The sequence below is a fragment of the Podarcis liolepis genome, assembly GCF_965112155.1.
Source record: "Podarcis liolepis genome assembly, chromosome: 9".
Lineage (NCBI taxonomy): Eukaryota > Metazoa > Chordata > Lepidosauria > Squamata > Lacertidae > Podarcis > Podarcis liolepis.
The window spans coordinates 28,347,082-28,368,969 of NC_139564.1; the positions used below are offsets into that span (position 1 = coordinate 28,347,082).

A 21,888-nucleotide genomic window follows, 5' to 3' on the forward strand; every position below is an offset into this window, starting at 1 on the left:
TCTGTTAACTTAAAATAGGGGGGAATAAGGTAATATAAAAAAATTAAATAGTATAAATCCCATTTATCTTATAACAGAGAAGTCCTGATGAAATAAAAAGATATTCAGGGATCATTTAGAAACAGTGAAGAAAGGAGTCTGGTGAACATCTCAGGGTAGCAAATGTCACAAGTTTGGAGTCACTACCAAAAAAGATTCTGTCCCCCACTCATCCCCAAGTTATTTTTCCTGACATTTCCCTTCCATAAAATAATGACTGAAGCACTGTGTGGATCATCACCATTTGCAGATAAAGAACCCCAAATGTCACAAAACATTTTAGCAAGCTTACAAAAATTTGTAGTATCTCCTCCTCTCCCACCCTCAGATTGAATATATTCCATAACATGCTGTTTACCCAAAGCACAACCATTTTTTGATTTTTTTCCCCCCTCTCTCTCTCCCTGGAGAAAGTGAGAAAACTGAGGGAAGTGCAATTATGGCTAAATTAGCCAGAGATGAAAAAGACTAAGCTCTTCCATTTCAGGAAAGAATGTTAAAAGTTTAGTTTTGCCATTCTTACTCAGACTATACTCAGTTCCATACATACATCAGAGAATAGACATATGTGCAAAGTTCAAGTTACCAGATGTTACTAGAATTGCTCATGTTTAAAGCCTCAAAAATTGTATAGCAAATCACATTATTTCCATTTCTAGGGAACGCTAAAAGTTTATGTCTAAAAGATATCAATGTCAAAACATATCCAGAATCAAAATATCATGCCTGCCAGCTATAGGATGGTAATATCCACAGGTCCACAGATCTCCTCCCTGCAGCCCAGCCCAAAAAATTATAATTCCAGTTACAAATGCAAACCAGAGTTGACTAATCATGACAACACAAATAAAATAAAATATAACAAGAACTAGCAGAAGTGTTGGGCCCAACTTAATTCCAGTGACTAGTTGCCTGTCCATTCTGGCTAATCCCCAGCTCCACAGTTGTGGGGAAAGACACTAAGAACCCCTGAATACATGATGCATGGAAAAGGGCAACAGCTCAGAGCATCCACTATGCATGCAGAAAGTCCCAGATTCAGTCTCGGTGACATCTCCAGGTAAGGCTTGGGGTGAACTCTGCAGAGCCCCTACCACTCAGTATAGACCAGCATTTTCCAAGCTTGGGTTTCCAGTTGTTTTTCAGACTACAGTTCCCAACATCCCTGACCACTGGTCTTGCCAGCTAGGAATGATGGGAGTTGTAGTCCAAAAACAGCTGGAGATCAGAGTTTGGGAAATATTGAGTTTGATGGGCCATTGTATAGGGCAGCTTCCTATGTTCTTACAGAGAGCAAATTGTAGACAATGGTCTAAATCGACCTTAAGAGACTGCAGTGAGGCATTTTAGGGAAGGCAATGCTTTGGCATATTAGGCCCAAGCCACCTAGCATCATAAACTGTGCTATAGCACTATTAACAGTTCAGTAACATGCTGGTGTCATGTGCTTTCCATTACTTTCTCTAACCAGAAGGCCAACTGTTGCATTCCTCACCATGTACATTCACACAGAATTTTCTAAATCCATAATGAGAGCCAGTAGTGTGTAGTGGTTAGAGTGTTGGGCTAGGACCTTGGAGACCTAATCCCCGCTCAGCCTTGAAGGTCACTGAGTGGCCTTGGGCCAGTCACCATCACCAAACCTAACCAACTTCACCGCTTTGTTGTGATGGTAAAATGGAGGGTGAGGAGAGAACTGTGTACACCATGGCTGAGCTCTCTGGAGGAAAGATGGGACATCTTTGGTGTGGCAAATATTCAGCTACAGTGGAACCTCTGCTCACGACCACAATCCATTCCAGAGGCCTGTCCGGAAGTCTAAATGGGTCGCTGGTAGAGGCGCTGTTGTGGGCAGGTGGTGATTGCCTGCTTCTGTGCATGTGCGAATGGCAATTGCCGCTTCAGCACAGGCACGAATGGCGATCGCCGCCCCTGCGCATGCGAGAACAGCAGCAAACCCACCAGTTACTTCCAGGTTTGCCGCTGACGTTGGGCGAAATGGACGAGAGCAGAGGCAGACATAAGAAGAGGTTTGACTGTAGATGAGTGGTCTCTCTGGATAAAACGCACCCACCGCACAATTATTCTCTGTTTACCTCATAGGCATCTTTGATGTTCAAAGGCTGCCCCAAAGCTGCCACGTGTCCCACTATCCCTTTGTTCCACTCCAGACGGATGCCATTGTTTGAAGCTTCTTCCAAGGTGGAACCTTCGGCAACGTCAAAGAGCCTGCTGATGAGAAACTTCTCATTGGAACTGTCTTCACACACCAAAAAGAGGGAGTAGCGGTCGGCGGCAATGAGTTCGTGGATGTGCAAGAAAATTTTGTGGCAAAGGGCTGTGACATCCAAGTGACTGGAAATGTCCTTCACCAATTCTAAGAGCCTTGAGCACTGATCCCCTGCATCGCTCCCAAGCGTCCGAGGCTGGAGAGGCATCTGCTCCTTCTTTTCGGAGTCCGACAAGAAACTCACGGTTCCAACACAATCCTTGACAACAATAGGCCTAAGGGGCCTGTCAAACTCAGAAGCAGAGATCTTCCTGGTTGGGGGTGTGGGATTAGTGCTCTCTGCCCGTGCAGCCTGGTGGCTGGGACAAGAACAGGCGTCACCGTGCTGCTTGGCCCCCTCTTTGCACACTGGTATGGGATGAACTCTCTCAGAAAACCATGCATTGACCATCTCTCTGCAAAAGAAGAGAAGTGCAATAAATAATGGCTTCAATAATAATAATAAGAATAATAATTTATTATTTATACTCCACCCATCTGGCTGGGTTTCCCCAGCCACTCTGGGCGGCTTCCAACAAAACACTAAAATACAATAACCTATTAAACATTAAAAGCTTCCCTAAACAGGGCTGCCTTTAGATGTCTTCTAAAGGTTTGGTAGTTATTTTTCTCTTTGACATCTGGTGGGAGGGTGTTCCACAGGGTGGGTGCCACTACCGAGAAGGCCCTTTGCCTGGTTCCCTGTAACTTGGCTTCTCGCAGTGAGGGAACTGCCAGAAGGCCCTCGGCGCTGGACCTCAGTGTCTAGGCAGAAAGATGGTGGTGGAGACGCTCCTTCAGGTATACTGGACCGAGGCCGTTTAGGGCTTTAAAGGTCAGTACCAACACTTTGAATTGTGCTCGGAAACGTACTGGGAGCCAGTGTAGGTCTTTCAAGACTGGTGTTATATGGTCTCGGTGGCTGCTCCCAGTCACCAGTCTAGCTGCCGCATTCTGGATTAGGTAGCCCCACATAGAGCGCATTGCAGTAGTCCAAGTGAGAGATAACCAGAGCATGTACCACTCTGGCGAGACAGTCCACGGCAGGTAGGGTCTCAGCCTGCGTACCAGATAGAGCTGATAAACAGCTGCCCTGGACACAGAATTGACCTGTGCCTCCATGGACAGCTGTGAGTCCAGAATGACTCCCAGGCTGCGCACCTGGTCCTTCAGGGGCACAGTTACCCCATTCACAGTTACCCTTTTTCTGTGAACCGTCCCTTGGAGCTCTCCGGGCCACATCCTGTTATTTGGCTCTGCCCAATGACCCACCCTTGCATCGCAGTGTTCACCTTCTGTTGTCAGATATTTCGGTTTTTAAGCCTTTGTGCTTTTTACGTTTGTACATATTTTATGGGCTAATAGCCGTAAATAAATAAATGAAATAAATGAAATGAACCCCATTCAGGACCAGGGAGTCCTCCACACCTGCTCGCCTCCTGTCCCCCAAAAACAGTACTTCTGTCTTGTCAGGATTCAACCTCAATCTGTTAGCCACCATCCATCCTCCAACCGCCTCCAGACACTCACACAGGACCATCACTGCCTTCACTGGTTCCGATTTGAAAGAGAGGTAGAGCTGGGTATCATCGCATACTGATGAACACCCAGCCCAAACCCCCATAAAAAAAGGAATAAACATTTAAGGAAGGCCGATCCCCAAAGTGTAGTCTACTACCCATGCCTTCTACACATGGCAGATTTTTTAAAAAGATGTACACAGTGTACAGCCACATGCTTGTCCTTTGCTGAATGTTCTCCGTTTCAAGCCAACACAGAGGCTGACTTGAGCACTTAACATCTTGCATCTCATAAAAAGGATGCATTCCCTCATCAAAAGCCAGCATCAGAAGTTCCGCAATACTTACCCTTCCTATTCCTAATGGCTCAGAACTCTGAAGGATTGCAGATTTAGAAAGAAAATAATGGCCAACATGCAAGACAGACAAATGTAAATCTGACATGTTTAAAAAGCAAACATGAAAATGCTTAAAATGCTGAAGCAACACCAGTTCTACGTCAATTCTCCAATCTATGTAAATTACTCAAATTAAGTGTGTGCGGATTTCTTTTACATACATTTGCTTTGCTTCTGCTAGTTGTGGAGATGACCTCTGAAATCCTGCCCTTTAACTACTGCAAATTATGCTCAGTGCCTTCTTCACACTTAGCTTCTGAGCTGTCAGCAGGCTACACTATGCTCATACACTGACTGTTGCCTTCAGTTTCAAGAAACAATACAACTTTTGTGATGCTCTGTGGTACGGCTGCATGTTTGTTCCTGGGTTCCAGTCCCAGCATCTCAAGTTAAGGCTGCAAATGTTGCCTGAAGCTCTGGAGAGCCAATGCCAGTGGAGTGTAGAATCAGAAGTCAAGTAAACAGGGAGAAAAATTTTTGTAGATATAAAAACTGTGTTTTTATATGTGGGTTATGTACACCAGGTACTGTCATTAAAGGTAATTCTTTCACTTGCCATAATCCTCAAAACAAAGTACAGCTAATTGTTGCTGTATAATTCAGTTTCTCTGCTTCTGAACAATTACTCGTAGTAACTCAGGAACGTTACAAGGCCCAATTTTTTACAGAACTTTTATCCTTTACAGATGGTGGAGCAATGACTGCCAACTTTCCAGATTATAGTTAGAATGAAGCTTCCATGGAAACTAAAAGACTTAATGTGGCGGGAATAGTGTTGCATGATACTGAGGCTTTCAGGGACCAAGGATTTGTTCACTTGCACCAGTTTTTTGCAAGCGAATATGAGGGGCATGATGTTCACCAGAGATGCTTTGTTCCCCTGCCCATGAAGCAATAATGCAGCCACTGCCTGCCTGTCCCTATATAGACCTACTAAGATCACTGTGGTCATCTAGGAAGTTCCAGTTAGTGGTACCACACATTACACTCCATTGTATAGTGGAGATCTGTAAAGGGGTATTTTCCACTGTTGCCCTTGTTCTTCACCCTAACCATAGAGGAAGGCTCATGGGTTACTACTTTCCCAAACTTTCCTTGACCGCTACAGCAGGATGTAGTATTTTATAAATTTTTTTTGGTATTTATAGTGCTGTATTGTTGTGATCCTTGATCGTTTTGTTTCTGGTGGTTTATGGCGATGGTTTTTAGTATACATTTTAAGTTTTTGCTGTAGACCACTTGGAGATGTTTTAATTGGTTTACAAAGTGATATTGTTTTAATATTAAGTGGTTTAGAAGTGATATTGTTTTGTCTGCCTATTTAGGCATGTAAAATAAAATTGTACATCAACGTTCTCAGGATAATGTGCTCTGCTGTATACAGGAATCCCCTACCTTTGAGTTTTTTAAAAAATAAAACTCTCTTCTAACTTTAAATAAACAAACAAACAAATAAATTCATATCACGCCCATCTGGCTGGGTTTCCTCAGCCACTCAGGGTGGTTTCCAGCACATATAAAAACATAATAAAATATCAAACATTAAAAATAAATATCTCTTGAAATAACTAAGACAGAAGAATGAATGCAGGTGTTGCCTGGTACTGGAACCTCGGGTGCTCACCTGCTGGGAGTTTTTATATTAATGCCATTAGCTAGCTCTGCCTTTTAAATTAGCATATGTTAAGAGGTAAAGGAAATCCTTTTATCTCAGCGTGCTTTTCCTTTCTTGAAGCAGCTCAGCCTGGCTTTCTCATAGCAATTCTTACAGCTATTCGATGACTGTTAATAATTAGGAATATGGCAGCTTGACTAAGCAGAACGCAGGGATAAAATTGAAGTTCTTGTGCCTCGTCAGTAGCCAATGGTCACAGTCATACAAAAAGCTAAAGCACAACTTGCTGCTAAGTGCATGAACGTGAAGGAGCCTTGGACTTCAAAAGGAGGACCCTGGAAGAGTTTAGTTTCAGCAATAAAATAACCTGACTTGTAGTTATGTAGATATCAGTCATCATGGCTGAACATAAACTGTGGGGGAGTGGGAGCATGTGAACTCAAGACTTGTGGTGGCTCCTTCTTGCTCAAGTGTGCAACACTAAACCATGGTTTAGCGTTACATGCCAACATGGCCACAGTGTTTGCTTTTGTTTTGTTCTGAATCCTCAAACAAGTTGTACCAGAACCTTGCAGGATGAGGAGGCAATGCGATGATCATTACAGCAACACAATGCAACATAGCACACCACTCAGCCAGTCATGTTTTAGAGACACACATTACATCCACACTGTAAATTTAAAGCATATTTAATGCACCCTCCCCAAAGAATCCTGGGAACTGTAATTCGCTGGGAATTGTTGATTAAGGAGGGCTCTCAGGATTCTTTGGAGGAGCCTTGTTAATTAGAAGTATGGTGTGGAAGCGTCAACTGCGCTACTGTTGCAACCAGATACCTTGGTGTGATTGTTCAGGCTCTGGGCTTTCCATATTTTGCTCACAATCTAAGGAGCTAAATGTATAACTCTGTAACTGGAACTATGGAAGGCACCACATTGAGCCGCATGAAATGGAAGTCCATCAACCTGTAACTGTATAACTCTAGTAATCTGGAGGACTTCTGGTCTTTATTCACTGCCTTCTTCCAGAGAGCCTCTATAGCCCAAGAAACATGAGAATGTCAAGACTGACTTGCTACACTGCAGAAGCTTGCATTATGCAGAAGATGGTGTCTGATAATGTCTACAGAGGCACTCCAAAGAGGAAGTAAACAAATTAATTTAAAACAACACTGAGAACATAAGAGGCAGACAGGGAGACTGATTTAATCAGATCGGAGTCAGAGGCAGCATTCACGCAGAAATGCCTCCTTTCACAGGATTGTCAAACAATGTGATTCTCGCCCGCTGCTGGTGTTATTTTTAAATAAGGCAAACAGTGTGATCAGTTTGTTAGAGTGAGAATACCAAAAAAGTACCCTCGTGCGAAACTGTTATTACTGGCGCCCTAACAACTCAACTTAGCTTCCAACTATCTAGAATGCAAGAGTCGTGGCTTCGCCCTATAAGGGATTTCTCATTGTTAATATGGAGAGCACAGTAAAACCAGAGATATTGAAGGTCAAGGCTGCAAACAAAACATACAGATGTGTTGACGCAGCTATTTTTGTTGCCTTCTGATCCCATGCTCAAAATACCAAAAGGAGCAAAACAAGACTTAAAGGTTGTCCGACTGGAATATTTCAGAAAGGGCATCTCCATTGGCTGCGCTCCACCACCAGATTCATCAGGCTCCTCCCTCTCGCAGGAGTAGGCAACAAAATCTGGGGGGGGGCATTACACCAACAACCCTGTAACCTCTAGAGGGAGAGATGGGACTGCATGACCTCTCCATCGACTCAGCTGAAAGACTAGCAGCTTTTGGCTCCTTCTCTCTTTGAAGTCTTTCCATTCCACTACAGTAACTCTGTAACACCTTGGGAACCATGGCTCTAACTAAGGTATCCTGGGAGCTATAGTTTGTTACGGTTCCTGGGAACTGTAGCTCTGTGAGGGGCTCCTAACAACTCTCAGCACCCTTAACAAACTACAGTTCCCAGGATTCTTTTAGGGAACCCATGACTGTGAAAGGATGCTTTAAATAAGGATGTATGGTGGATGTGACCTAAGAACCGGTGCCTGGATCTGCTTTCTTCTTTCTCCCTCCCAATCACATTTCCTTTAGCTCAGGGAACATTTTTAGCCCAACAAGCCAGGACCTTATCTCCTGTTGATCATCGGATGCCATAGTGTCATCAGGTAAATGACACCTGTCAAAGTCCATTGTGCAGTAATTCCCAAACACCTGACAACCAGTCGGTTGTAAGCCTAAAGCCTGGGATTATCGTATTACCGTACTTTTCCGTGTATAAGACTTTTTTTTTTTATTCTAAAATCATGTTCAAAATTAGGGGTCGTCTTATACATGGGTAGTGCATTGTGGAGCTGTGGGATAGGTTGCTGCTGTGAGTTGGAGATTGTCATTGGTGGCTGCTGCAAGGGCTGTTGTTGATTGGCTGTTGCTGTGGCAATTGGGCAGTCGATTTGCTGCTTTCTTCGGCGATGGGACAGAGGATAGGTTGGTCTGGCGATGCACGCAAGGGGCAGGTGAGGGGAGTGGCTTTTTTGCATTTTCACCTTTAAAAAGCTCAACAACTGTGGGGGAATCTCCCCCATTTTCTTAATTTTGAGTCCCCAAAAATAGGGGGCGTGTTATACACTGGGACGTGTTATACATGGAAAAGCACGGTATTTATGTATTATTTGTTAAATGTATATCCTACCCTTCCTCTCAAGGGAATCCACTGTAGCAAACACATGAACAATAAAACAATTTAAACATATTGAGAACAATTCCAGTAATCCAATGTAGTCTGCAACTGTATCTGTAAACTGCTCTTGCAGCCTTTTTCAGCTGAATAGTGATGCAAAAATACCTTTAAAAAAAGAAAAAAGAATGATGGGGAAAAATATTTTGCATTTCTGTTCACTGGAAGTAGATTGATCATCATTCTAGTCTATTAACACATTGCATGTGGAATGAATGTGTGGAAGCGAGCCCCAATGTATAAATGGAATCTATGTCCATACAAGCTGGTTATATGTGAGCTGTGTTCAGTTGCTCAGGTTAATGCATGGCAGATGAAGGGGGGACACTCTGTGCAATCCTGCTCCCCCTCCAACATCCATTCACTCTTCATGGATTAACGTATGAAGAACTCTTAATTTGTCTCTAATGGGGGAAATGGCACTACTAACCACATCTGCTCAGAAACATCTCATTGAACTCAATAGGGCTTACTCCCAGCCCGTTATGTGGGGTTAGGATTGCAGTCTTTGACCGGAAAGCCAACGTTAAAAAAGTGATTGGCTCCACCATATCTGCAAACCAGGAGCCCACAGATGGAAATGATTACATTTGCCACCTATTTGGTGGGAACAAGATTCCTGAATGCATGGGCAGGGACTGGCCCTCCCGTCTCCTTTCCATAGTGAGCAACAAGAAAGCCCCACTGAATACATGAACCATCTCTGCTGGATTGCACCTGTAAGCGCTGAGGTTGATATGCACCAAGTAACAGACAAAATATAAGGAAAATCCTGCTCAGATTTTTTTCAAGCACCGTTAAATGCCCTTCCCCTTTTCTTTCTTCTCTAAGTGTAACTATAACTACTCAAAAGGTACAATTTGTCACCTATACCTGATGTCCTCCAGATATATTTGGACCACAGCCATACTCACTGGGGCTGATAGGAATTGTAGTCAAAAACATCTGGAAGGTACCAGGTTTGGAAGGCTGAACTAATTCCTAGCATGAGCTAATCTCAAATGGCACACACTCACACAAGCCGACTAACAACCGTATATGGTTTTCATGCCCTAGAGTTCAGTCCACGGCCCTTACTTTGCAGGAATAAAATATGCTGTTGATTACGACTTATGAGAAATCACAAGACATTTTGCCAACAGTCAAAGCAAGAACAGGAACTTGCTCTGAAACCTATCAACAAAATCACATATGTGCCCATTGCATAATCATTGGTCTCACATAGCACAAGGAAGAAAGTGCTAGTTGGTCAACGCAGGATTCCCCTTTTTATATCTTCCAAGGAATTTTTTTTTTAACGCACACCATTCATCATGTGCATTTTATCTCAGTTCCAAGGTTTACAGCAGGCAGAGGCACGTTATTATATTACAGAGCAAATCTACTGTAATTATGGGTCACTGCCTGCTAGAGCACTTGGTACAGAGATTGATTAGAGCTCTGGAGATGGCAGAACAGAGCCAAAAACCAACATGTTATTTCATAGCCTGCAAAGAAAACGACCACTTCTATGAGATGGGTTTAGCTTCTTGCTTGTTTTATAAACTGCAGATGCACATGCTTGGATATAAGATGCAGAGGATGGAGCACTGGTCTTGAAATTTGTTTTTAAAAGGAATTCAAATCCCCCTTCAGCTCTATCTCATCTTGAGCAAGTCACTGTCTCTCTGCCTAGCCTACCTCAGAGGGTTGTTGGGAACTCTCAGCTCCTTAGCAGAGGGGAGGAACACAAATGTAGCTGTATATATTTTCAAACCATTCTCAGGGAATCTTACAGCTACCTGACACAAAGTGTCAGTGTTTAGGGCATTTTGTGATTCCTTGACCTGCTTGTCACATGTGACAAAAGCTCATGAACATACAAAAGGAAACCACTGTTAATTATGACATACAGCCATTTGTCATGTGACATGGGGCTTCCAGAAGACATTTCTGGGTAAGATTTGTTTTCTTGAAACTGCTTATACTGAGATCTTAAAATAGCATTTTCAAGTGCAAACAAAAATTTGTAAAATCAGACCTTCCTAGAAGCAACATCTTAGGGAATCCTACTATGATCCTCAAATTTTGTAAGTTCATAGTCCTCACAGTTTCTGAGAACTTGTAAACATGGCAGTGTGACAAAGGGCGCAAAGCTAAAAACAATTTTAAATGCCATCAGTCTACTGGCCTCCTGCTTGAACCATCACCATAGCTCTCTCTAACCATTGGAACACTCCCAAAACTTTGGATTGCACTGTACATATAAGTATTTTGCAATTTCAAATCTCCTTTTTCAAAAAATGCTAATCTAACATTTCGTAAAAGATAAACTTGTGATTCCGCATAGCTGGGAGTTATTAATAACAGGACTAGCATAATAGAAACCAGCTATAATCTTCAGTACTGAGAGAAAGAATACCACACTTTCTGGCACAAAATTCTGACAGGGACACATCTTCGTGGCAGTGATGCAGTGGAGGGCTGTGTGTGTGTGTGTGTGTGTGTGTGTAAGAGAGAGACACAGACAGACAGACAGAAACTATATAAAAGCTGCTGGAATTTAGTACTCAAGTTATGATAAGCTCCTGCACTTCAGATTCAGGACTACACCACTGCTTCTTGCTAAAATCTATATTTCTCATTCCTAAATCTGATCAAAAGAAACAAAAGTGATAATTCATTACCATGTCTATTCTCCCCTGCTCTTAATAAACTTTTTCAATTAATGGAAAAGTAATTTCCATAGAATGCAAACTGAGTTGTAAGGTAACTGATGGTCAACAACCAAAAGCTGAACCAATTTCGTGTTTGAATATGGGTGAAATGCCAAATATATGCGATATTCCAAATACAGTGTTGATCCTATAAAGGCACATTTTGTGCCAATTAACTTAATATAAAATGTGATTTGCAGTATTCCTGCCCCTAGCGTGAATTCAGTTTGGATTTGCCCTCAAAGAATGTGCAAAACTGCATCCCAATTTCCAGTGCTTTTTTCTGGGGGGATGCAGGGGGACGCATACCCCTAAACATTTTGTGAATCTTTGTACTTTTGTCCATTTACTGTATTTATTTTCCCCGATTTGAACTATAAAATTGTGATTTTCTTGAGTCATTATGAGAGTACCCCTAAACATTTTAATTTTTTTAAAGAAAAAAAGCACTGCCTATTTCTACAGATATTTTCTCCCTCCTGCAGGGATGAGCAGAAATATCCGCATATATTCAGGCAATTGTTCACATAGCTCTTCAGATCCAAATCAGACCCAAGTGAATAGAGCACATTCATTCATAATGAGACTAAGGTTGCATTCAGACATGGGGCTGTGTTACTTTGAAGAAATGGAGGCAGTGAGAGATTTTACTTTCTTGGGCTCCATGATCACTGCAGATGGTGACAGCAGTCAAAAAATTAAAAGACGCCTGCTCCTTGGGAGAAAGGCAATGACAAACCTAGACAGCATCTTAAAAAGCAAAGACATCACCTTGCCAACAAAGGTCCGTATAGTTCAAGCTATGGCTTTCCCAGTAGTGATGTATGGAAGTGAGAGCTGGACCATAAAGAAAGCTGACTGCCGAAGAATTGATGCTTTTGAATTATGGTGCTGGAGGAGACTCTTGAGAGTCCCATGGACTGCAAGAAAATCAAACCTATCCATTCTGAAGGAAATCAGCCCTGAGTGCTCACTGGAAGGCAGATCCTGAAGCTGAGGCTCCAATACTTTGGCCACCTCATGAGAAGAGAAGACTCCCTGGAAAAGACCCTGATGTTGGGAAAGATGGCGGGCACAAGGAGAAGGGGACGGCAGAGGACGAGATGGTTGGACAGTGTTCTCGAAGCTACCAGCATGAGTCTGACCAAACTGCGGGAGGCAGTGGAAGACAGGAGTGCCTGGGGTGCTCTGGTCCATGGGGTCACAAAGAGTTGGACACGACTAAATGACAAAACAACAACAACAATACTAGCACTTCTATCCCAATTTCGAACACTCCTTTAACACCACAGTACCTGTTACAATATGGAACCATGGGGGGTTTTTTTACATATACATTTGAATGTTCTGCTAAATTTATTTTATACCAGGTGTGACACAACAAACATCACTGGACATGTTGCTACTCCCCCAGCATTTACACATTTCTGTTCCCTCACATGATTCACCCATGAAAACTGCAGAAAAACTGTATGATGCTATACTGCCTAAATTTTGTCAGTTTTACTCCTGCATTTTTCTGGTTTAACACAGTTGCAAACAGATTCTTTTGTGAAAACAATTAGCAAACAAATGGGTGCCAGATTCCACTATATTCTGCTAGATTTGCAGAGGTGGCTGTTTTGTTGTGTGAAAGAGCAAATAAAATGCAGAAATTATCAAGTACAATGGCGGACTTTGGGCTCTCAAATATTAGGGGCACCCTGTGCAACACTAAAATTGTACTTCATTCTATAGCATAGTTGTGGTGCTCCATGCAGTGTGATGCCCAGTGCAGCCACACTTGTTGAGATACCCTAAAACCACCTGCATCATGTAAAGAAACATCAGGAAAATAGAATCAACTGCTGTCTGAGATGCAAGCTGAAATAAAGTGATTGGCAGCCAGAGAAGAATGGCAGACCCAGAGCATGTGTGTCAGAGGGAATGTTTGTACCCTCCCAGATAAGGGTTTTCGAAATTGCACTCCCTTCTCAGTCCCAAGTGAATCCAGACCCTTGAAGAAAACAGCAACATATTTTCAGCTCCAGCAGCATATTAGGGACGCTTATCTACGGGACGGGACGCGCTGTTTTCGCTGCAGAAATGAATATGCACAGTTATTCGTGGCCTCCTTACACTTCCACCCAGTGCTGAACATCTATTTTAGGAGCTAAGGTGAGGAATACTGAATGACTAATGAAACTGTTATTAAAATGAGATGGTTTTCATTCATCATCTCATTGAGCAATCTTTAAGGGATGTCTTTAAGAAAGATCCTAGTATTCCAATTTATAGGTAAAGAAGGGTAAGCCAATAATTTTGCTGGCAGTTTTTTGCTGGCTGAAAATGCTAAAAACCCAGATCCAGAACATACTGCTGGATCAGCCTTTGCCAACCTGGTACCCATCACCTGTTTTGAACTATAACTCTCACCAGCTCCAGCCAACACAGCCATGCTGGCTGGGGCTGGGAACTATAGTTCAAAACATAGGGAAGATACCAGATAGGCAAAGGCTACGCAACCTTTTTTGGCCGTGGGCCGGTCCACCATCCCTCAGACCATGTGGGGGGCCGGACTATATTTTGAAAAAAAAAATATGAATGAATTCCTATGCCCCACAAATAACCCAGAGATGCATTTTAAATAAAAGGACACATTCTACTCATGTAAAAACAAGCTGATTCCTGGACCGTCCACGGGCCAGATTGAGAAGGCGATTGGGCCGCATCCGACCCACGGGCCTTAGGTTGCCTACCCCTGGGCTACGCTGTATCAAAATGGTTGATAAGGTCACAACTCTCCAAGAACTTCTTCTGAGCAGGATCTATGAACTCTGGGGGTCCAGAGCTGTACTACTGTGCATCCTGCATATTTCCGTGGGCTTTCAGTAAAAGAACTGCCTTGTCATCATGCCAAAGAACAGTCCCCGCCTTATAGCTCATACTGAGGAATGCTAAACATTCAGGAACACAGATCCAGTTTCCAAAGCAAGCCCTGCTCCTGTTGTGATCTCATGGATTCTTATGAAGCCCTGTTTCCAAGATAATGGCTTTAAGGAGTATCTTTATACGAAGTAATTCCTCCAAAAGCTCACTGAATAAAGTATCGGCCTTGATCCTCTCCATGTTCTGTGTGTGTGGAACTGCTTATGTACACTGCACTTTAAGCCCAAGTCCAAACAACTGTCTGTTCACTAAAGAAGGAGGGGCTGTGATCCCAAACCTCTGCTGACCGCCTACCCCCCCCCCCCGGTCAAGCAGGCTTTTTAAAATTACTGTGAACACACAACCTACTCCGCACATGTACAGCCTGGAAAGAATCACACCCAAATTGTTTATATAGCCTAAACTTCAGTAGGCCCTGTTATAAATACAATGCCGGAGCCCTCTCTCAGTTCTCTTAGGGTGAAATAAGCTAAATGTATTACAAGATAAACATGAACTGCAAGTGACAACCGTGAGCAGAAACATAGAAAGTTAAAACAAAACATGAAGGCGGTGTCCCTCTGATGCTGAAGATGCCATTTGAAGAGTACGCTGTGGGGATTCTGATATTATAAATTCAAAGCTGCACTCCTATCTACACACTTGGGAGAAAAGCCCCAATGAATATAATTAAGCCTACCTATGAATAATATGGATGGGATCAGAATACATGAAATCTCAACAAAACTGTTTCAAAATTGATTGCAGAAGCTTTTCTATACAAATGAGGCTGACACATGCTAAGGTTGAGAACTCAAGAGGTTGTAGCCATTACCTGAAAGTAAGCCCTATGAACACAGTGGAACATACTGTTGAGTAAACCTGGATTGGACTGGGTTTCATGCATTTTTATTTATGCATAAACAAATCACCATTAGAGTGGTACCTCAGGTTAAGTACTTAATTCATTCCGGAGGTCCGTTCTTAACCTGAAACTGTTCTTAACCTGAAGCACCACTTTAGCTAATGGGGCCTCCTGCTGCCGCCACGCCGCTGGAGCACCATTTCTGTTCTCATCCTGAAGCAAAGTTCTTAACCTGAAACTGTTCTTAACTTGAAGCACCACTTTAGCTAATGGGGCCTCCCACTGCCGCTGCACTGCCACCACACGATTTCTGTTCTCATCCTGAAGCAAAGTTCTTAACCTGAGGTAATATTTCTGGGTTAGCGGAGTCTGTAACCTGAAGCGTATGTAAGCTGAGGTACCACTGTACTATGTTAGTAGTTTGGAGCGTCTGTCCCTGACTCCATCTTCACAATCATTCATGTGACTGTAACCAAGCCTAAATGTACGCCACTGAAATCACGCAACCAAATAGCAGCAGTATCCGCTGCTGTAGATATTTTAGTCTGCAAATGTTACATAAATAATTGCATGGTCTACTGCATTATTCTTGGATGTTTCCCTTCCATTGAAAGTATATAATAGGCAGTTTCAGCCGCAGCAGATAGCGGGACAAATAGCATAGGTTTTAGCAGAAGTCCAGATTGTGATAAACCCCAAACAGAACATAAATAAAAAAATGTGTCCCAGGAACAGAACATTGGAAGGGTCCTGGTAGATGAGGTCAGTGGCCCATTTCATTCAGCATTCTGTTCACATAGATGCCCCATGGAAAGTCCAGAAGCAGGATCTGAGTGGAATAGCACTCTCCCCACCTGTGAGCCCCAGAAACAGCAATTCGGAGGCATAATGCTTCCAAGAGCAGGAGCAGAAGAACATAGCCATTGTGGTTAGTAGCCATTGACCGCTTATCCTCTGTGACTTTGTCTAACCTATTTTAGTGCCGTCCCCCTTGATCGCTATCCATAGTTCTAGCTACGTGCTGTGCGACGCAGCATTTTCTTTCGCCTGTCCTGAATCTTCCAACATTCAGCTTTGCTGGATGGCTCTGAGCTCTAGTGTTACGAGAGAGGGAGGAAGAAATTCTCCCTATCCACTTTCTCCATACCATACATCATAGAGTCATAGTATCATAGAATTGTAGAGTTGGAAGGGACCCTGATGATAATCTAGTCCAAACCCCTGCAATACAGCATGCCACACATCTCTTTCATGTACCCCCTACTCCCCTTATTTGCTTTTCTTTCTCTAAACTGGAAAGCCCCAATACTGCAGCCTTTCCTCAAAGAGCAGCTGTCCCAAGTCTGAGTTCCAATGTCCCGCCTGCCTGATGAGCAACTCTTGGAAACCATCGCTTCTGAATGTTCCTTTCCCCTACACCACCTGCCGATTTGACGACCCACACTTGCAAATCCATAGTTGTGTAAGAAATGGAAGGAACTCTTTTTGTAAGTACCTGTATGACAAAATGAAACTCTTTGGTAAAATTGGTTCAATCAGTTCTCTGAATAAGGGTCTAAAAACAATAGCATTCACACACAAGAAAGGTATCTGAATTCTCAGGTGAGCCCCAAATCTTGCAAAAGTACACAATCCTTTGGCAGTGGTGGGGAAACCAAGGTGGGAGGAAACCCCTAAAACAGTCCAACAAAAACTGAGCATGCTCAGTGGACACAGAATGTTGATGGTAAAAGGTAAAGGTAAAGGGACCCCTGACCATTAGGTCCAGTCGTGACCGACTCCGGGGTTGCGGTGCTCATCTTGCTTTATTGGTTGAGGGAGCCGGTGTACAGCTTCCGGGTCATGTGGCCAGCATGACTAAGCCGCTTCTGGCAAACCAGAGCAGTGCACAGAAATGCAGTTTACCTTCCTGCTGGAGCAGTACCTATTTATCTACTTGCACTTTGATGTGCTTTCGAACTTCTAGGTTGGCAGGAGCAGGGACCAAACAATGGGAGCTCACCCCGTCAAAGGGATTCGAACAGCCGACCTTCTGATTGTCAAGTACTAGGCTCTGTGGTTTAACCCACAGTGCCACCGGGGGTTAAAAAATGCCTGAAAACTAGGAGCGTTGGGGAATGGAATGGAGTATCTTGAACAGGAGCATTCCAAGTCACAACACTTCTTTTACAGGTCCCATTTGTTGTTAAAAAATTTACATTCCCAACTTCTCATAACTCTACTCACCAAGCTGTTGTCATTTATAAGAAAGCATGTTGCTATCAGAAGAAAAGGACAAGCTCTGCCTCCCATAAGCCATCAATCAGTCCAGCTAATCAACATGGAATTCAGAATTGCTGCAAAAATCTAGCATGTTTATACAAGCTGCTGAACATTCGCTGGACATATCTGAATACCTTGCCAGGAGCGTTTGACCTTGGACTAAATCGGATGCATTGACCACAACTTTCAAACTGCCTCCCCCATGGTATTATCATGGCTTTAGTATGAAACATTATAAAATGCACAAATAGGTCTCTTTAGAAGATTATTTAAGATGGAAGCACATCTTTTTATTTTCAAACAGTTAACTTTCAAACAGATATACAAAAGATATACAAAACGCCTTCCACATTTCACAGCTGCAAGTTTATAAAGTTTTGAAGACTGATTTCCACCAAATTTAACATACACAATTTTTGTTAACAATTCTGAACTCACAGTAGAGCCTTACAGGGTGTTTCTAAACAAACAGGGTGTTTCCCTAAAGTTAAAAACAGGAGACTGTGATCATGTTAGGAATATGGTATAGAATTTTACTTAAGCTTTAGCAATAACGTATCTTTACGGCCAACACAAAACAATTCCCAGCATTTAAAAATGGCCATTCATCCATCTTCATGGACTAAAAACAACAACGAGCCAACACAATTTTTTATCAATTCGGAACAACTTTCAGTTTCTAAGGCTACAAATCTAAACACACTTACTAAGGGGTATGCCATGCTAAATGCAGTAGGGCTTGTTTCTGGTACAAATTTATAGGATTGCACAGATTAAGCCACAATCAAATCTGAAGGACTTACTTCAAAGGTAACATTGATATAATCAGCCTATAAAGGAAGTATCTTAGCTTGAAAAACTGGTATTTCTCAAGGGTAACTTAAAAGGTCCCTGTTTGACATTAAGAAAAGGTATAATATGCTAGCATTATACATATCTAGACAGAGATCCCACTAGGCTGCAGAACATGTAATACTGTAATATGTAATATGAACAATTAAACTATACATAATTGGGATCACATATGCATTAAATATGTCTATGCCTATCAATAGATAATGTAGCTAATAAAGACAGCCGTATATAAAATACACCAAAGCATAGTTTAATGCTGTTTTAGTTGATTGTCTGCCTTTCAGTCAATTAATCAACTAACAGAATTAAAGTAAATTAGCACATTACTGAAAGGTCAGGTATCAATGTCATTTTGAGAAACTGGGAGATAATTTAAAACTTAACCATTTCTTTCCCCCAACAGTTAAGTAGGAAAAGCCATTATTTTTCCATTTCCTGTGATAGGTACACACCACAACTGAAACAGTCTAAAATATGTGCATCTGTGCATTTGCCTCTCAACTTCACTAACCAAAATCAGCTCCAGATTATTAATCAACAGAACCTTAACAGACTGATACGCAAATCAGAGCATGCTGCTCCAATGATTATGCACACAATAATTATACTATATCCTGTACCACAAAGAGCAGAATTTATGGACATCCAAATGTGGTAAGCGTCACACAGTACATATTCACAATATATCTGGGTGCATTTAAGAACTTTTGCCAACATCATTAGTGGCATGATGTACCAAAGTGAATGGAAGACAGAAGGGGATCACTTGACCCCATGACCTGGAACACATTAGATGCATTATGCCTATAACTACATAAAAAAAGCAAGTAAGAATTCTGAAAGCCTGTGCCAAATATTACACAGCTGCTATGTTTGGGGTTTAATCTATTAGAGCTTTCCTGCATAAAGTTCTTACCACAAAGCATCAGCGTTATTCCACTGCAGTTTCACCCCATTTCCACACTTCCCCTTGGCAGGCGGCGATAAACCCCCAACACATTACACGGAAGTAACTTCCGCTGAAGTATCAGCGGCGTGAATAAGAGGCTGCATTTTTCCCCCTCCCCAAAATGCTGCGGGCTTCAAGAAATCTTCCAACCGCGCGCAGGAGGAGCGCAGTAACTTACTTCCAAACAAGTAAAAGCGCTGCAGACCAGGCGCAATGACACCTCTGCTAGCATCTCAGCCTCGCCCCCCCCCCCCGCCCCCAGGTTAAAGTCCTATTCTGATTTATTTACTTATTTGGGCTCGAAATCTCTGATGGGGGCATAGAGGAGAAGAGCCTGCCTGTTGAGGGAACCTTAAAAAAAGAAAAGAAAAGAAAAGGCAAACAGCAGGAAGAGGAGCTTGCCAGACGCAGATGGGAGGCAGTGACCCGAGCAACCTGCGAGTCAATAATTGATGGGAGCCTCTTTGCCTTACCGCACCATCCCAGGCGGAGAAGCACCGCCGCGGCCAAGTCAGGCAAAGCCCATCCCTCGCCGCTTAAGGGATCCGGGAAGCCAGCGGAGCAGCAGCAGATGGCGAAGCCCTGGAGGGAAGCCCCGGAGAGAGCGGGGCGCAGGGCGAGCTCGATGCAAGAGGCGATCCCGGAGGCGCCCCAAAGGACAGCGCAGGGAGGCCGGGAGACTTTTTCCTTGCTCGCCTGCCTCTCCACCGGGGAGCTCTGGAAACCTCTCTCTCTCTGCGCATCGTCCCGTCCGCTCTTTTGTTTATAACCCTTCAAAATGGAAACCTGACTCCGCTGCTAAAAATAGCCGCGATCCCGCGGGCCGAGCAGCGGGTCCTTGGCGCTCCAGGGGAAGGGGAGGAAATATACCTCGTTTTGTCTCCGAAAGGCAGCATGTCAAACAAGAAAAGGAGCCAGGAGGGAATCCAGGCGCGCGGCTTTGATCTATCTCGGCAGTAAATCTTGGCGGAACAGCATCCCACCCGTCCTTCCCCCATATAGCAAAAAGGGGAAGGGAGAGAGAAAAAAAGCAAAATAAAACCCACCCTCGCGGAGAATAAATTCCCAAGGAAAACTTCTTGTCCTGGCTGGGCTGTCACTAGAGCGGCGTGTAGCGCAGCGCTGCCCCCTGGCGGGGAGCGGGGGCCACGCCTCGTTCGCCGACAGGGGCTTCTCTGCGTAAACTTACCGCAGAGTTGCGCTACCAACTTCTCGCCATGGATCGCCTCATCCCAGGCATCGCTTGGCAGCAAAGCGAGGAGGCACCGCTTCCCCAGCCTCCACCAAACACCACGGTTTGTGCCCTCACAAATCCGCCTCCCCACATCTAAGCCCATTTTAGCCCAGCAGAAAGCCCTTGGCTTCCGTGCCCAAGCCCCCAATGAAAGCCTGTCTTTGGGTGTGGTCTGCAGGCACTTGGGAATGCCACTCTGCGGAAGCTACTCCAGCTTCCCAGGGTTACCGGTGCTTGGACGAATGGCAGCCAGGAAACAACATCTAGGCCACCTTGTGTTGAAATATAAGGGTATTAAATATAAGGAAGTAAGCGGAAGTGAGAGCTGGACCATAAAGAAGGCTGATCACCAAAGAATTGTTGCTTTTGAATTCTGGTGCTGGAGGAGACTCTTGAGAGTCCCATGGACTGCAAGAAGATCAAAGCTATCCATTATGAAGGAAAGCAGCCCTGAGTGCTCACTGGAAGGACAAACCCTGAAGCTGAGGCTCCAATACTCATGGCCACCTCATGAGAAGAGAAGATTCCCTGGAAAAGACCCTGATGTTGGGAAAGATGGAGGGCACAAGGAGAAGGGGACAACAGAGGACGAGATGGTTGGACAGTGATCTTGAAGCTACCAGCATGAGTTTGACCAAACTGCGGGAGGCAGTGGAAGACAGGAGTTCCTGGCATGCTCTGGTCCATGGGGTCATGAAGAGTTGGACATGACTAAACGACTAAACAACAACAACAACAAAGTGGATTTCATTCTCAAAACATGAAAGCTGCATATAACCTTTGATTTGCAACATTGGCCTTAATTTTCCTTAGGCTGGGACTGGTGAACCCGTGGCTTTCCAGATGTTCCTGGACTCCAACTTCCATCAGTCCCAGCCAGCATAGCCAATGGTCATGGAGAATGCGAATTGTAGTCTAGCAACATCTGGTTCCCCCATCCCAGACCTTAGGTCCTGCCTACATGGCAATTCACAGGCTTGACTCACTCTCCCTTAATGTCTCCTGGACAGTGAAACTGAAGCACAATCCTCTCATCCAATATCTTCAGTATACTCAAATAAGTGTCTCCCTATCCATGAATTCTAAAGCTTTTCACCAGCCCATAGATGGCTGGAGTTTGCAAACAATAAAAAAAAATCCCATTCGCTTTTACAGTTGTCAAATTGTCCAAAAAAAAGGGCAAGGGAAGATTGAAACCCACTGGAGTCTTCACTAGGATCCCACGTAACTGGGATGGCCTAAAATAAAGCCCTTTGCATTATATGGAGATGTGATTAAGGAACCCGTTAAAAAACAAACAAACGGGTAGGTCTTAAAGTAAATAGCTGGCAACCCTCACTGGAACTGGAAGCCGATGTGCGAACACACCGTCTTAAGGGATCTGCAGATCCTGTTGGCTGCAAAAGTGGACTGACAGGCGTGTCCGGTGCTTCTTTATTGAAAGCTGAATGCGGCTTACTCCAGACTTCCCAAGAAAGAGCGCACCAGAACTGCATCCTAGCTCTGCAGGGTGTGTTTACTCCGAAAGAGCGG

General features: G+C 43.7%; 1 protein-coding gene across 11 annotated transcripts in view; it reads right to left on the reverse strand.

Moving 5' to 3' along the window:
- The window catches only part of PDE5A (phosphodiesterase 5A), a 125,018-nt gene that overhangs the window by 62,078 nt on the left and 41,052 nt on the right, over positions 1-21,888 (reverse strand). For 4 of the 11 annotated variants that reach the window (XM_083460280.1, XM_083460273.1, XM_083460275.1 and 1 more), the window contains one exon: positions 2,136-2,724. In XM_083460280.1, the coding sequence (XP_083316406.1) occupies positions 2,136-2,720 (585 nt within the window). In that variant the 5' untranslated portion in view covers positions 2,721-2,724. The other 7 variants (XM_083460272.1, XM_083460271.1, XM_083460276.1 and 4 more) reach the window with 7 other exon arrangements.